This window comes from Biomphalaria glabrata, chromosome 2 (assembly GCF_947242115.1).
Source record: "Biomphalaria glabrata chromosome 2, xgBioGlab47.1, whole genome shotgun sequence".
NCBI lineage: Eukaryota > Metazoa > Mollusca > Gastropoda > Planorbidae > Biomphalaria > Biomphalaria glabrata.
The window spans coordinates 10,530,819-10,547,082 of NC_074712.1; the positions used below are offsets into that span (position 1 = coordinate 10,530,819).

Genomic DNA, 16,264 nt, shown 5'->3' on the forward strand with positions numbered 1-16,264 from the left:
ATTCTCAATAGAGAAATCCTTGATTCCTTTCTGGCACTCGCTCCCTAAACCAACATGGCGTCGCACCTTATTAGAAGACATAACAATATAACATCTGTGGGCACCAGCTGGGAACAGGCTGTGGAAGCCGCCTATGACAGATCTGTGCCTCCCTGAGCGTCGAACCGCGCTGAAGGACCTAAGAGAAAATGAGTCTAAGCGTAAGGACGACTTTAGAGTTTGAGCGCGTAAGTAGAATGTTTCATAGCACAATAACACAAGACAAACCTATGTAGCAGAATGTTTCGGTACCATGTCAATTGTTCGCGTGCCTATTTCCTCATACTTTAAATCAATGAAAGATCAATAATTCAGAATAATAAACAAACTTTAACATAAACATAAACATACTCTCTCAAAAGATTCCCTCTACTTGCACCACACCTTGGCCTTTGATGATAAGTTATCAGCGGCACGGTCATAATTATTCTAATCGCACTTATATCTCTCCAAAGATTTCCACTACCTGCACCACACCTTGGCCTTTCATCATTCTACATAATCATATTTATATATAAAATATTTAATTGGGGATGAAGTGACCGGGGTATGAAGTGACCAGGGGATGAAGTGACCGGGGGATGAAGTGACGGGGTATGAAGTGACCGGGGATGAAATGACCTGGGATGAAGAGACCAAGTGAACAATTGACACGCGAACAATTGACGCGCGAACAATTGACCAGATACCGAATGTTTCATAGCACAATAACACAAGACAAACTTAAGTAGCAGAATATTTCATAGCACAATAACACAAGACAAACTTCGATTAAAACTGCTTTATAATAGACTGACAAAGACTCTATATAGGCTATTGCACAAAATTTTGGACAGTGAAATAATTTAGTGAGAGACGTTTTGTCAAATGACAGAAAAAACAAATAAAACTAAAAACGTAAGCTATCTACGTTGGTAAGAGAATAATTTACTAAGATAGGTTAGCTCTAGGTCTAGCTACAAACAGTGCCTCCTTCCTGTACGCCAGTAAAATCTATAATATTTACCTTGCGATGTTGAAAATTAGACTAAAAACACACACTCAGACACAAATACTTGAAACAAAGAAGGTTAGATAATTAAAGAAACATATATTGTTTGAACGATTAAGAGAAAAAAAAGCTGCCATATAATTTTCTAAAATTTTTTCCCAATACTTTTCAAAATTTAGAAGTAAAGTTCCTCGTTGCAAAATTATTCCTTTTCATCTGTCCAATTAAATGGGAATATTTTAAATGCATGGTTTGGACTGACAGATACACACATTTCTTTGGCTACTAATCAAGAGTACGGGAGCGGGGCACTGACGTTGTGAATTATCCACTGCATTGCAGCGTGTTTACAAAACGTCTGATGGCATTTTTATTTCCTAGTGTGTGCGATGGTGATCTGGCTATTTGGGAGATCGTAAGCGAACTTTTGTTCATTTGTACGCATTTTTTAAAATTCTCTCTCTCTCTCTCTTTCTCTATTTGAAGAGGAAAAATAGTTAAATAGTTTTAAGTTTGTGACTGATTTTTTGTTTTGATTTTGTTTATTTTAGGAGAGATTTTAATACTAAACCATCACTTGCCCCAGCACTGCCCAGGGGGTTTTGCAGTTAAATCCCCTTCTTCTATAAAACAAAGCAAACAAAAAAATGCAAACGCCAATCCCCAAATTCCAAGAACACAGCTAATGAAGATTTTGATTTTAAAACCCCCTCCAAAATTTACGATAACCCCCCCTTTTCAATATAAAAAAAAACAATTTACAAACTCAAAATCTATGAGCGTAGCCAAAGGGGTTTTTAGTTAAAACCCCCTTCATCGGGGTTTGAAGCTAAAAATGTACCTCTTCAATATATATAAAAAAAAAGCAAATTACACACTAAAATTCTTTGAGCGTAGCCAAGCCTATGGGTTTTTTTTATTTTAAACCTCCCTCCTCCAGAATGCTTTTTTTAAAGTTTAAAACCCCTCCAGGTAGTTTTGAGTTTAAAATCCCCTCTCTTCAATATTATTCTAAAGCAAACTACAGTCACCAAATTCTATGACCGTAGCTAAATGGGGTTTTGAATAAAAAAAAAACTCCAGAGATTTTTTAGTTTAAAACCCCCCAACAGATGATTTTGACGATAAAACTTCACTTTTCGATATAAAATCTAAAGCAAACTACATTCACCTAATTCTAAGAGCGTAGTCCAGAGAGATTACACATTTCTACCAGTGGCTGGGCTCCATTAATTAAGTGCAGTGAATAGTCATCTGCCGAAATTGAAAAACACTAAATGTGGCTCAACAAAGATGGCTAACACAAATTTTAGGAGTCAGTTATGCCGAACTGGAAGTCGTCCCCTAGTAAGGATGTGAAAGTGCGAAAGTTCTCCGACAAAATGAATTACGCATAATAAGAGTTGCGATGACATCCTAGTACAACTTGGCGCCACACTTTCATGGAGGTCCTTAGAGCAGGTGAGAAGAGGCTTCAGACATTAAAGGTGATTGATTTTTGTGGAAACAGCATGCCGCCAAATGCCCCGAACTGCGCGAGGGAGTCTAAGTCAGTAAGGATAGCACAATAGGTTTTTGAAATAAAACTTTTTAATAACATGATAATGCACAGTAGATACCTCAGAATATGCAATTTGTTGGCTTTCAATACCGGAAATAGTGCACATTTTGACATTATATATATATTATATATATTTTAATTTTTTTTTTTTGCAAAAGCTGCCCCGACCAGATCGTCCATGGACATGGAATATTCAAGCCAAAGTCTTGTTTTGATTAGAAATTAAAAGTAATATCACTATTAGAGCATGGAATGGGTTGCCTGAGCTAGCCAGGAAAACCAGTTACTTGGCAGAATTTAAGTCATTGGTTAATATGCATGACTAAATGCATGACGCGTAGGACGTAATCATCTTCTTTTTTGAAGTAACGTCTGTATTATATAAGATAAGATAAGATAAGATAAGAAGATTATAGTGTTATAACAAAATGCTTTAATTTACATTATGAAATGGTAATATACAAATCTCTCAATAAATCCACGCTTATTTTTGTAACTATCGTCTGCCACATGTTCTGTTTGTAAGCTTTTTAACATTCAATTTCTCATCTCTTCCTCAGTCTTTTCTATTGTTGGGTAGATAAAGAAATTAAGGTTACCGAACACGGACACACCCAAAAGAGAACAAAAAGGTGGAAGAAGCTTTACAGAGAAGGAGGAAGACAGGGGTCAAGCCTTGCAAAGGAGGACGAAGAGAAGGACCAAGCCTTACAGAGGAGGACAAAGAGAGGACCAAGCCTTACTGTGGGGGACAAAGAGAAGGACCAAGCCTTACAGAGGAGGACAAAGAGAAGGACCAAGCCTTACAGAGGAGGAAAAAAAGAGGACCAAGCCTTACAGAGGAGGACAAAGAGAAGGACCAAGCCTTACAGAGGAGGACAAAGAGAGGACCAAGCCTTATAGAGGAGGACAAAGAAGAGGACCAAGCCTTACAGAGGAGGACAAAGAAGAGGACCAAGCCTTACTGTGGAGGACAAAGAGAAGGACCAAGCCTTACAGAAGAGGACAATGACAATACGACTAAAGTACATTTTAAAAGATTAGCTGCAATGTATTTGATGCCAGTAAATCGTAGGCTGTAAAACCAAAACCTTTAATCTCAGACGAAGCGACGTTTAACATATATTCATTATTCAGGCAAACAAAAATTTCGCGTGGAATTCCATGTCAGACATTTTTGACCCAATAGTATATCTACTTAGTGAAAAAGAAAATGCCTCTCACTGGTGCATCTATTTGTATCTTTTCTTTATCTGAATGGGACATAAAATCAATAAGATAGCAAGGATATAAATCGGAAAACAACACGTCTAATACATATAATTGAATGTAAGGTTTATGTATGTATGTCCCTCAGCACTCAGCTCTCACTGGTGAATCAATGTGTATCTTTTCTTTATCTGAAAGGGACTTGAAATCAATAAGATCAACCTAACAGCAAGAATTTAAATCAGTAAACGACATATTATAAATATTGAACGGACTTTTTTTTCTTCTAGCTTTGCTCACACAGGTGATTCTCTAGTTCAATGTCATGACAGTTGAAGTTTTTGCATTTGGATACCAGCTCTTCCAACAGTCTGTCTTTTCATTAATTGCCATTCACCAGTGGCGGACTGGCTATGTGGGCATTCTGGCAAATGCCCGGTGTGCCGATACCCAAATGGGCCGGTAGGGTCACCTAAAGGGCCTCATGAATGCCACTATGGCAAGTATTAAATTGTTAAAGGTTTTATTGTATTCTCTTATAAAAGTAGCAAACTCAGCGTCGTGTTTGAAAAAAAAATCGTTTACAGATTCTGCATTGAATATCCTAAATATTCCTAATACTAATTTACTGAAATAATGTAATAGCCTACATCCGTAGACAGTGCTATTAGGCTTCATCCTTTAGGGCCTACATACTTGGCGATGAAAAAGCAACACAGGCTAATATTTCTATTAAAGAAATAAGTCATGCTTACAGTTTTCGATACATTATTAAACTTAATAATTATTTTAAGCACTTGTAGGCCTACAATTGGAGCGTACCCTTCAAAAGAAACGCTGCATTTAACAAAAATGTTAGCTCCCCTCAGCCCAAAATTCACCCGCTTAACATTATGCTATTTTTATGAACTATCCCATCAAATCTCCTGAGTGCTCTCCTTCAGACCTAGGCTTACCCCGGATTGAGGGTTTATTTAGTATGAAGTAACCATTAACCTAATGATATGTCTTCGCATTACTTACTGGTGTGACGTAGCTTCTTGTCCGACATAAATTGTTTAGGGAAACAGGGTTTTTCTAGCATCATAACTAAAATTATTTCCTGCTGTGATTAATTCCAGTATCTGAACAGTAAGTAACTAGGTGTTTAATTAACTTAGCATAGAGGTTTAGTCGGGAATTTCATTATGTGATGTATTAATTATTATGCAATTTCATTATGTGATGTATTAATTATTATGCAATTTCATTATGTGATGTATTAATTATTATACGATTTCATTATGTGATGTATTAATTATTATACGATTTCATTATGTGATGTATTAATTATTATGCGATTTCATTATGTGATGTATTAATTATTATGCAATTTCATTATGTGATGCATTAATCATTATCTATTGTCTACATCGTCCCCGACCTATACATTACATACCAATAACTAATAGCCGGAATGTGTAAATTAAAAAAGGTCCTCGAATTTATGAATAGGACAGCATTTATTCTTCAGTGAACTCCGATCTCAGCCCTTCTCGTCTCGCCATTCATCAAAGCAATATAAATACAACAATGAAGGTGTAATAATCATCTTTATTTGTACATTCAATGTAATTCCTTGTTATATTACATTATTAACATTGTAAACAAAAAAAGTGGTTTGAGAATAAAAACATTTGTGTATAAATCTGTTCAGCAAAGACAAAATGAACTTAATGAACATTTTAGTTCACGTTGTCACGTGGCCAGCACATTAGTTACCCTTTTAAAATCACACAACAATAAAAGTTAAAACTCGCTTTAATAGACGCCCTGATGATACACATCAAAGTTCACAGCTTCAAGCCAGTGCTGGATTTACCTATAGGCAACATACAAGTTCTAACTTAAGGCCCTCACTTGCTTTAGGGTTCCTAAAAAATGTTTCAGGGAATATTTTAAATCGTTTTTTTTTTATTAAAGAGCAAAGAAAAAAATTTACCTTATATTGATTACAAGAGAGCCATATCTCAAAAAGCTTAGCCATAGGGCCTTATCAAGTCTAAATCCGGTCCGGCTTCCAGCGCCATCGTCCTGACATTCAAAACCTTAGGATCACCATACCTCAATAATGCATACCAGGATATCATAGTTCAAATCACAGTCAATTGCTTTGCCATTTATGTATTACGCCCGCAATCCCCCCCCCCCCCCCACACACACACTTTAACATGACGTGTGTATTTTTTTGTAGAGCATCGAAAGCAAAAGATTTGATCAGGATATGAGAAACTAAAGATGTGCATTAGGCTAAAAACAAAACATATACAGAAAAGTGCACTGAACTAAAAAATAGATTTAGGAATTCCTTTCATGATCTTGCGATCTATGGGGCAAACGATGTGCACTGTTACCATCAGTAAACGAGGGTGTCATGTGGCCAGCACAATGACCAACCGCTTTTTCTTTGCCCCAATGGTACCTATATGGTTGGGTGGAGTCAAGGGCGTTCTTAAAAATCTCAGAAATTCTAAATCCAGGAAGCCAATCGTTTTACACCTCAGCTGCCACAATAATAAATTAGGAAGATAAATAAAAATGCTCAATAGCTTTTACATCTAAAACCTCTCATCGTAGCGAATATTGAAGACCAACGTAAACTACCATGGACTAATATAGTATTAATCAAATGTATTTTTTCGAGTTTTTTCTAAGAAAGCTCAAGGTAAAAAAGTAGTTTATTGGGAGCTCTATGACAGAAAAGTCAAAGCACATTTGAAATTTCTTATCTTATCTTATGAAACACAGACGTTACTTTAAACAAAAAGAAAAAGATTAAGCCCTACGCGTGTTTCTATTTCAATATAGTCAAGCATGTTAATCAATGAATAAAATTCTGCCAGTTATTGGTTTTCCTGGCTGACTATGGCAGCTCATTCCATACTCTAATAGCACTAGGGAAGAAGGAGCATTTGTACAAATTTGTCCTAGCATATGAAAAGAGGAATTCGCCTTTATCTTGGTGTCTTTCTAATCTAAAGCATTAACAGATCATGTGACATGGAAACGTATAGACAAGTGGTATACACTTTGAGTAGAAATGGAAGCATGTTCATAAATACACAGGATGCAAAACACATATTTCTAATTCTGCTATTTTGAAATAATGTTTGTTTATTAAGCTCATCGTAACTATTTTCTTTGTTGGAGTTATGTGTGCGCACAAATTTTCGTCCCACGTTGAATGTTTACCCATTTTTCTAAGCCATAATGTAAGCTTATAAAATTATAACAAGAGTTTCCTTACCAGCAAAACCTTTCATCCTAGAAGGCCTCAACACTGACTTACAACGTCACAACCTGAGGGCATTTTAGACCATTTGCTCGTTGCCACGTCACAGTTCCATACGACGTGGCAACGAGCTATTGGTCTAAACTGCCCATAGATTGTGACGTCGCAGGTCATTGTTCAGGCCTTATATAACGATCGGCCTCAGTCCAAGTGCAGCGACGTTAATTATTTAACTGTACACATTTAAGACCCACTGTACACATTTAAGACCCACTGTACACATTTAAGACCCACTGTACACATTTAAGACCCACTGTACACATTTAAGACCAACTGTACACATTTAAGACCTACTGTACACATTTAAGACCTATTGTACACATTAGTCTGGAAATGACTTTGAGATTGTGGATGGCGCTATTGGATAAACTTTGCGAGCTCCGCACCGAGAGCACAAAATTTTCCGGAACTCGTTGCGAAAATCTGCGTTCATGAAGCTGAGCATCAGAAAGTTGATTCCCGAGTTCATCACTGCCAGAAGTCCGCAAACGGTCAGCACGTGGTGGTTGACGTGGATGGTGTACTCCAGAATGGACACTACCAGAAGTGGGCACCAACTGATGAAGAAAAATCCGAACACAGCCATGAGGAGCTTGACCAGCTTCAAAGAGCTTCTTGAGAAGTTGCTCTTGATTTTCTTGTCAGCGCAGAAGATGTTGCCTTTCTGAGCGTTGATAAGCTTCCTCTGCCGCACCGCAGTCCTTCCGATTTGACAGTATAAAAACAGCGTCACCGCACAGACGGAGAAAAACAGAGTCGGGTGAACTATGATCATGTAAGTTCTTGAGAAAGAGTGGGTAGGCTCACACCCTTGGGCACTTTGGTAGTGGCTAGTGTATGCTGGGATTGTCCCATAGACCATCGCGATCACCCAGATCAGGGCGATGAGCGAGGAGGACCTGGTTCTGGTTACAAGAGTTGTGTAGTGCAGGGAATAGGAGATGTAAATATACCGGTCCACGGCGACCAACACCATACTCAGCATAGAGGCAGTGACGGAGACGAACAGAAGACTCATCAGAGATAGACACAGCTGTTCATTGTGCTCCAAAAAATTTTCCGAAAGCATGAAATCGCCGATCCCCTGGACAAGCAGCAGTAGACCCACCAGGCTGTCAGCCACAGCCAGTGAACCGATGCACAGGCTGGGCGTAGTCTGGAGAAGACTGTTTCGAAAGATTGCCAGCAGGGTCATCGCATTGCCGAAGCAGATAAAAGCTGCCAAGGCCACGCTGATCACGGCGATAAATAAATGAAACTCCACAGCGCCCTCATCCTCCTCAAAGCTGTCCGGCAGTGGTGTTGTTATGGTAAGCTCATTTCCCAGTGTGCTGTTGTCCAACACAGTGACCATCATAAGCTCAATAAGTACATTGTGAAATGAGAACCTAAAACACACATGAAAAACATATAAATATGCAAATAAATAAATGAATAATTCAATAAATATAAAGGTTTGCATTTATTATACGGACAAAACTTACAACATAAAATCTTTACACAAGAAAGACAATCGGGGATGTCAAAATGATCTCTTATATATTTAGAATAAGATTAAACCTTAAATAATTTGTAATGTCTACAAAATTTAAGTACAAGAAAAAATGTCTATCTTTATCATAGACTATATATTACATGGACTGCCAACACTAAGGAAACTAAGCATAAGTTCCATTCACCGAGGCGTCCTTGGTTGCGTGGTAAATTGACTTCCGGTAGAATTTGTTACTATATAAAGAAACTATTCCCGAAGATTTTTACCATCACTTCATAAATGGAAACTTAATTGTCATATACGATGTTAGAGAGGTAAGTGTGCACAAATCAATTTGTGACTTAGATCTATGACTATAAAGCTTTGTAACTGATTTTCTTAGCCAATATAGATAATTAGCCAAGCCTGTATTTCTTGTATTCTTGTTTACGACATTAATTGTCTGCTAATTGGTGCTGCCAGTTTGGATTATTTGTTTTTCTTTTTTTTTCATCACATTTGATAATTATTATCATTATTTTTAAATTTACAATGTATATTTTAAATGTGATAAGCGATTTACTGAAAGAGTCAATACATTTCTGAGAGTGTCATTTATTAATTTTGTATATAATGGGTGATATAAGCCTAAGTTAAGTCTGTGAATGAGTCAGTCTAAATAAAATAACAATATAGTGAGTCAATAAGCCTACAATCTTACATCTTTACCAACTTTTGTTCAGATCTACAAATATTTTTTTTTATTCAATTTGATTTTAATTTCAAGATAATGTGCATTTGTATCTATAGTAATGGAAAATCAACCATAAAAAAAAATCAACGATGTATGTATGACTAACTGAAAAATCTGCATAAAAATTTCGGCCTTCAAGTTTTTAGTGTTTTTTTTTTTTAACTAACTAGAATCCCAAATAACATCCAATTCTTCTAAAAGCTATAAAAAGATCTGATATTGTTTCGAATATATTCGCCCAATAAAATTTTAGAATCATTAGGCTCTACTTCACTAGAAAGTGATTGTACACATAAACATGTAGACTTTCACCCAGTTGTAGTGACCTATGGCTATAAACTTTATCTACAAATACGAACTTACACACAACACACTACTACACTACTATATATATATATAAAAAAAAGGAAACATTATTTTTTGGTAAATGTAGTAGTTAGTTGGACAGAAATTACCATAGATTATATATTACATGGACTGCCATGTATTATATATATATATATATATATATATAATAGAACACTAATCACTATTTATATAAATGCCCATTTTTAAGTTTGTAAAATAATAATTTGTTTTTATAAAAAATCTGGCTATGCCTATAGTACTCTTAACAAAATTATGACTAAAAATATTATGAACGTCGAGTCTCTAGATTCATCATCTTTGTGTGTCTGATAAACCCAGAGAATGAAGATATAGAATCTATATAGGCCCCCTATTATATAGAATCTAGCTCTTGTTGACTCTAGACTAGATCTAGGATAATTTCAAGTCTAGATGTTCAGCTTCATCTTACCTTGATCATGATGATTAATTTTAATCTGACTTCCTGACTTGTTAACTTAAACTTCGTCTAGCCCTTATTTAGGCGCCTTAGCCTTAGCTTCTTCATATGTGAATCATGAATGGAAGTGCTTGGCTCACAGTGTCACAGATCGTTCTTTAAACTATTTGAAGATCTACTTTATCTTTACTAACGACTCTAATCTATATCTAGTTTATATATCTATATTTTATATGATAATAATAGACCTAGACTCTTATAAGACAAAGTTATAAGATCTAGAATCTGTATCTAGATCTATTCCCATTTGTGATTTATACACTGATTATACACTACAGATTTAATGTTTCTGATGAGCAATACTACTATCTACAGCCATACCCATTAACATAGGCCCTACTCATGTACTAGATCTAGCTCTTTTGATCACAACTCATATGTTGCCTAGATATAAACAACTGTACTAGATTGGACTAGACATTCTAATCGGTTCTATTTTCGTTTTTCATTATTCTCACATATTCTAGTAGGCAATAGGTACCAAATTGTGCTATTTATTCACTGTAGATCTAGATCTTAACTTTTCTCTTAACTACCAAAGAAGTACACAAAGGATGTTGAAAGGTACCCAAAGGGCTCTAATTGCTACCATTCAATGTGTGGAATCAAGTATTTACCCAGATACTGCCACAATATGCTCTTATTGTTTTCAAAGGAGTTTTCACACAGTGCCAGAAGCTGTATAAATACATTTAACAGTAAGTTTTTAAGTAATTAATCATTTATTTTTAAACGTTATGTAAGTCTATTTTAATTGTAAGAATCCATGTGCTATTTTATTTAAAGCTAACTTATAGGTGAATATTTACACAATATTGTTGTTATGTTGTAAATAAAACATATTATATTCCCTCCAGCCTGTGAAGGGTATTTCTAAAGTGATAATTTTCTCATGCAGGCCAATACCACTCTTTTGTTATCTAAGGTGTTTTCCTTCAAATTATACCGGTACTTTCTTGCATAAGAATTAAATATATTATGCAACAATTCTCAATTAGAAGTACAGATTAACCAGTTATCTTGGTGGAAAAGGATGTCAGATGAGTTGAGAAAATGCTTAAAGAAAGTCTTTACATAATTCTTTGAACTAAGTCACTATAAATATTTTGGAGATTTTTTAAATTTAATTAGAATTTTATTATTGCTCACATTAAAAGCTATTGTTCTTTTCTTTTCCGCAGATGTATATTTCAAGAAGAAATGATGCTTTCTTATTTCTAAGAGTTTATCAATAGGATGAATGCCACAAAACTCACTTGTTATGCCAGAAACTCTTCCTACGAAACTTCCAGTAAGTAAAAAAAAAAGTAAAGTTTCCCTTTCAGACCTTGTGATCGATAGGGCAGATGATGTAAAGATCATCTGTTTCTGACCATTCTGTTGCCTACGGTTAACGAGGGTGTCATGTGGCCAGCACAGTGACCAACCACCATTACTTTCCCCAACTAATGTCAGGTACCCATTAGAGCTGAGTGGACTCAGACTCAAATTAAAAATTCCAGTCTTCACCAGGATTTGAACCCCCGTCCCCGGTTTGGAAGCCAAGCGCTTTACCGCTAAGCCACCAGGCCTCCTTCCAGTAAGTAGGGCAGCTTAAAATTTAATACTTTTATCTTAGTGCAAAAAGAATAAAAGCTGTCTTCAAATTCTCCCTTTAAATTAGCAAAGATATGTTTATAATTTAATGTATGCAGTAAAAAATTATGTTTCAAACACTCAGTACAATATTCAATGACTCTCTTTATTTGGGTTACCTCAGCATGCTTGTGCAGAAAATTTCCTGAATTTTTTTTTAAATCTGTTCCCTTCACTTTCAAGTGCATTTAATCATTCATTAAATTTTCATAATATTACTGAATATAATGTCAAATATTAAATATTGTTATTATTATACTATTCCTTTTTTTTGTAATATTTTAGTTTCATAATATGTTCCCATAGCATTTTTTGTGTAAAACCTCTAATATACTTTACTATACTCCTAATATACTTTTTAAGGAACTGTTTTGTTAGATGTTTTCAGAATTGATTTTATCCGTAAAGGACTTGAACATATGGAAGTTTGGTACTATATGAAACTAAGATTGAATTGGTGACTTGTTATGAATTTAATGTATGTTGTTTCTATTCCATCAACAGTACTAGAATTTGTCCAGTGCCTGTGATCCTCTGAGAGAATGTGCTCCATAATACCTACCAGGAGCTTGCTGATAGCTGGAAGTTCATGAAACTATGTTGTCCTTGATTTGATGATTCTGAAAACTACCATTTCTGTAGACTTGAGCATTATTTCTATAATTTAAAAAAATCTTTTCAGGAAATATTGTGTTTATAATATTAAGAAAGTGAAGATAATATTGTTCTTACTAATATTATTGACTTATTAAAATAGAAAGCACATCATTACCAATATTCACTTGTCAATAAATGTTAGCATTATTCAATTTTTAGTTACATGTTTAAACTATTACATTTTATTATTTAAATTATAGCAACTTTCTCTTTCAGTCAAGCTTGCGATACATTCCTGTAAAAAGTCTATAATAATAAGTTAATGTCGATGTAGTATTGTTCAGACACTTACAAGTTTAATCATCTATACTTCACAAAAAAAAAGTGTTTGAATGGTTTTCATTTGTTTGTACATCAAATATGTATTAATATAATTATCATTTTTAGATGAAACATTAAATACTGAAGATGACCATTTCAATTTCTGATGTAGGCCTATTCTCATTTCATGAAATAAACAGAATATTATCTGAAATTTCATCCCTTCATGGTAACTGTAACTGGCTTCATAAAAAAATGGAGTGATGACTGGGTTGACTATACATTTTTGTATAAATAATGCATCAATGAATGTAGCTTATACTGTTCTTTTCCTCATCTTGAAATGTGTGGACTGATAATTAGCTGTTGCATGATACTCTAAATGACAAATATCTTCTACTCATTACAATAGCATATTTCCTTGCTGTTTGGCTAAGTGGAAGCAGGTAAAATTTGTTCCTCTATTAGCTGTAAAATCTCGAAATTCATGAGCAGCTGAGAAAAAAAGAAAAGAAATTCAAACTAGTTTAGACATGTTATAAATATATATATTTGCTAATTAAAAAATGTAAGACTACTTTATGTTACAACAATGGACAGCATCTTTAAAGTTGATTTCAATGCAATCACAAGAAATAATTTTTTCTCTACAATTAAGCCTGCTTTAATGATTTTTTTATATGTAAATAAATTGTATGCATAGGATTAAATATAACATGTACTTAAGGAGATTTTTTACCTATTATTTCACAATTACAAGTAATTTAAAGTGATACATGTATTGATAACACAATGTTATTGGAGAAAGTAAAAAAAATCTCACTTGTAGTAGATCCCTTTCAATTTGAAAGTTAGTGACAATCAAATCAGGTTTGTGGAAGTAGTATGCTCCTTAAGTAAAAAAAAACAAAAACAACGAAAAATGCATTATAAAAAGTTTTCGCTTTAAATAAAATTTCTATTGGGTGACTTGAGTAGAAAGTAATAGAAATATGAACTTCATTTAGCAATATGCTCACACTAAGCAGAAGTGGTTTTTACTCGTGAAAATTGTCCAAATAAGCTATTGAAACTACTGTTAGCTTCACATGATATGAACTGTAAAGTTTGACAGTTCTTCCTCTAAGACTTTTAGGTACCGGTATTATCTATCAAGAGCAGGGTAAAACAAGGATGGGTTTTGGCCATCAACACTATTCGGAATTGTTTCGTCTGTACTCTCATAGCGCCTTGGAAGATGGAGTAGGCCCTATATATCCACAGTAGATCGGATGGAAGGCTTCTTAAACTGGCTTGACCAAAACGAGGAAACTACATAACCTGATTAGGGAACTGATGTTTGACGACGATGCTGCTCTCACTACCTTTCGCAGTAATTATTACAAAGGCTAGTCAATACTTCAACAGCTGCGGATCAATAATTCAGTCTTACAATAACTCTCACCAAGACAGAAAAAAGGGCATAAAAAGTCAACATCATCAAACTCCATTTGAGTGAGGGCTTGAAAGGCTCAAATCTTCTCTTGCAAAAGCCCTGGACAGAAACCCTGCTGTATTGCGTAGTGCATAGGCCTACATGTCACCATACAGATCGAGAATTTTATGGTTCTGACCTGTTGAGACGGAGATCAGCAAATCTGGGGCAGTCATACAGAAAATGAGGCACGGGGGCACCAGGATTCGAAATTTGGCCATAGCCGTGAGAAACATGAGGCAACAGGACAGTGGCCTGTCCTGCACTGTGTTATAATAACTTGATATAAAACATCACAGAATGTACTTTTTCTATTTTATCAACGACAGCATCTAAATGCCAAACATACTTTTCTTACATTTTTCAACTCGGAGAAAACTTTACATCTAGACTTATTACTTTTACTTTAGGCCTACACATAATATAGGACTTTTTTACAACTTATAAACGAAAGGTCATTTTAGCCTATTATAGTAAGAGCATATAGATCTAAATTTACCGGGTTATCCTTCTGAATAAGTCTTACTATTTGGTTTATATATATATATATATATAGGCTATGCTCTCACAAGAACCTCAATTCAATCAATGTCGTAAACAAGAAAATACAGGCTTGGCTAATTAGTCTATATTGGCTAAGAAAATCAGCTATAAAGCTTTACAGTTATAGATCTAAGTCAGAAATTGATTTGTGCACACTTACCTCTGTAACATCTTCTTTAACAATTCAGTTTCCATTCATGATTTGCTGTAAAAGTGATGGTAAAAATCTTCGAGAATGGTTTCTTTATACGTAAAAAAAAATCTACCGGAAGTCAATTTACCACGCAACCAAGGACGCCTCCGTGAACGGGACTTGTTTATTGAAAAATATAGGCTTAGTGCGTAGAGTTGGCAGTCCATGTAATATATAGTCTATGATCTTTATACACAACAATGAGATCAAGAGCTCTCCACGATTGACACCAACAGTTGGGATAAAAAAAGCAAGGACAGAGCAAGAATAAAGGAGGACTCCCGGATAACAGCTGGGGATACTAGAAGTATGAAAAAAAAAGGATGAAAACGCGTTCAGCATCTGGTGTTCCGAGATGGCCTACCTGTGACCGTCGATGTGCATCCAAGGTTAAGGATTAGTGACATGAGAAGCTGCAAAAGGAAGAAATCGTCTCTGAAGACGCAAAAACCAACAGAGTGATATCCAGGACCAGATTTGGAGATCTGAAGGCTCCAAGGCAACGAAGGAACGAATGCCACTAATCATTTACCAAATACCTTTTTTAAAAACATTTCCGTCAAAATTTTATGATTAGAAAATAGAATTATTTCAATAAAGAATGCGGTAAGTTTTAAAAATCCACTACGATTGATTAAAAACTAAATTTCTGCGTTAACCAATGAAACTTTGCGAGATTTCTTCGTTGGAAAGTCGTTCGTGATGTCGCTGAGATCAAGCTCGTGGAGTAAATCACGTTCAATACTAAGTGTGTGTGTGTGGGGGGGGGGGTTAGCTTCGATAACCGTTTTTTTTACCATCGTTGTTCGGAGCCTATCATTTGTCATTATCATGTTTGAAAACAGACAGCTCCCCCGTGCACTTCTAGTTCATAAAAAAAAAAAAATTCTTAGTATAGTTTCTATTTTCGGTAAGGTAGCTTTGAAATTTTGATCTTCAAGAATTCGATAGTAAAATAGGTCCTTAATTTTTTTTTCATAGAATTTTAATATCTAAGATACAAATTGACCAACCCATTGCAAGGGCTAGGGGATTCCCAACTACGAGCTCGCTACTCGCGGGCATTTCATAACTAAGACTGTATTGCCAACCAATAGATTTAAAATATTGCAGTTAAAAATGCGAAAGAAATATATTTCAAATCGTACAAATTTCGATTTATAAATATTTTTCAATCCTTTATCTGTAGATTCACTGAGGCAGTAGCCTAGCCTGCCCTTCACTAAATGCGGCGCTCGTGATATCTTTGTAGTGTTATAATTGAAAGTCTAAGAAAATATCATTTTCTTAAAAGT

The 16,264-nt window shown here is 35.1% G+C and overlaps 1 protein-coding gene and 2 long non-coding RNA genes across 4 annotated transcripts; 1 reads left to right on the forward strand and 2 right to left on the reverse strand.

The window, feature by feature from the left end:
• Positions 1-7,409: 7,409 nt before the first annotated feature.
• On the reverse strand, positions 7,410-8,494 carry LOC106051800 (beta-2 adrenergic receptor-like). Its single transcript, XM_013207003.2, has one exon. The coding sequence runs from the start codon at positions 8,486-8,488 to the stop codon at positions 7,454-7,456; it is 1,035 nt and encodes a 344-aa protein (XP_013062457.2). The 5' UTR covers positions 8,489-8,494; the 3' UTR covers positions 7,410-7,453.
• Positions 8,495-9,907: 1,413 nt separating this feature from the next.
• Positions 9,908-12,978, forward strand: LOC129924478 (uncharacterized). The gene is made up of 3 exons (XR_008776411.1): positions 9,908-10,904; positions 11,388-11,497; positions 12,346-12,978. It is a non-coding gene; the product is annotated as an uncharacterized LOC129924478 (long non-coding RNA).
• On the reverse strand, positions 12,773-15,149 carry LOC129924479 (uncharacterized). 2 transcript variants are annotated; one of them, XR_008776412.1, is made up of 3 exons: positions 14,937-15,149; positions 13,583-13,650; positions 12,773-13,254 (listed from the first exon to the last, which is right to left on the reverse strand). It is a non-coding gene; the product is annotated as an uncharacterized LOC129924479 (long non-coding RNA). The 2 variants fall into 2 exon arrangements; XR_008776413.1 differs by having other exon boundaries at positions 14,733-15,149.
• Between the last annotated feature and the right edge of the window lie 1,115 nt (positions 15,150-16,264).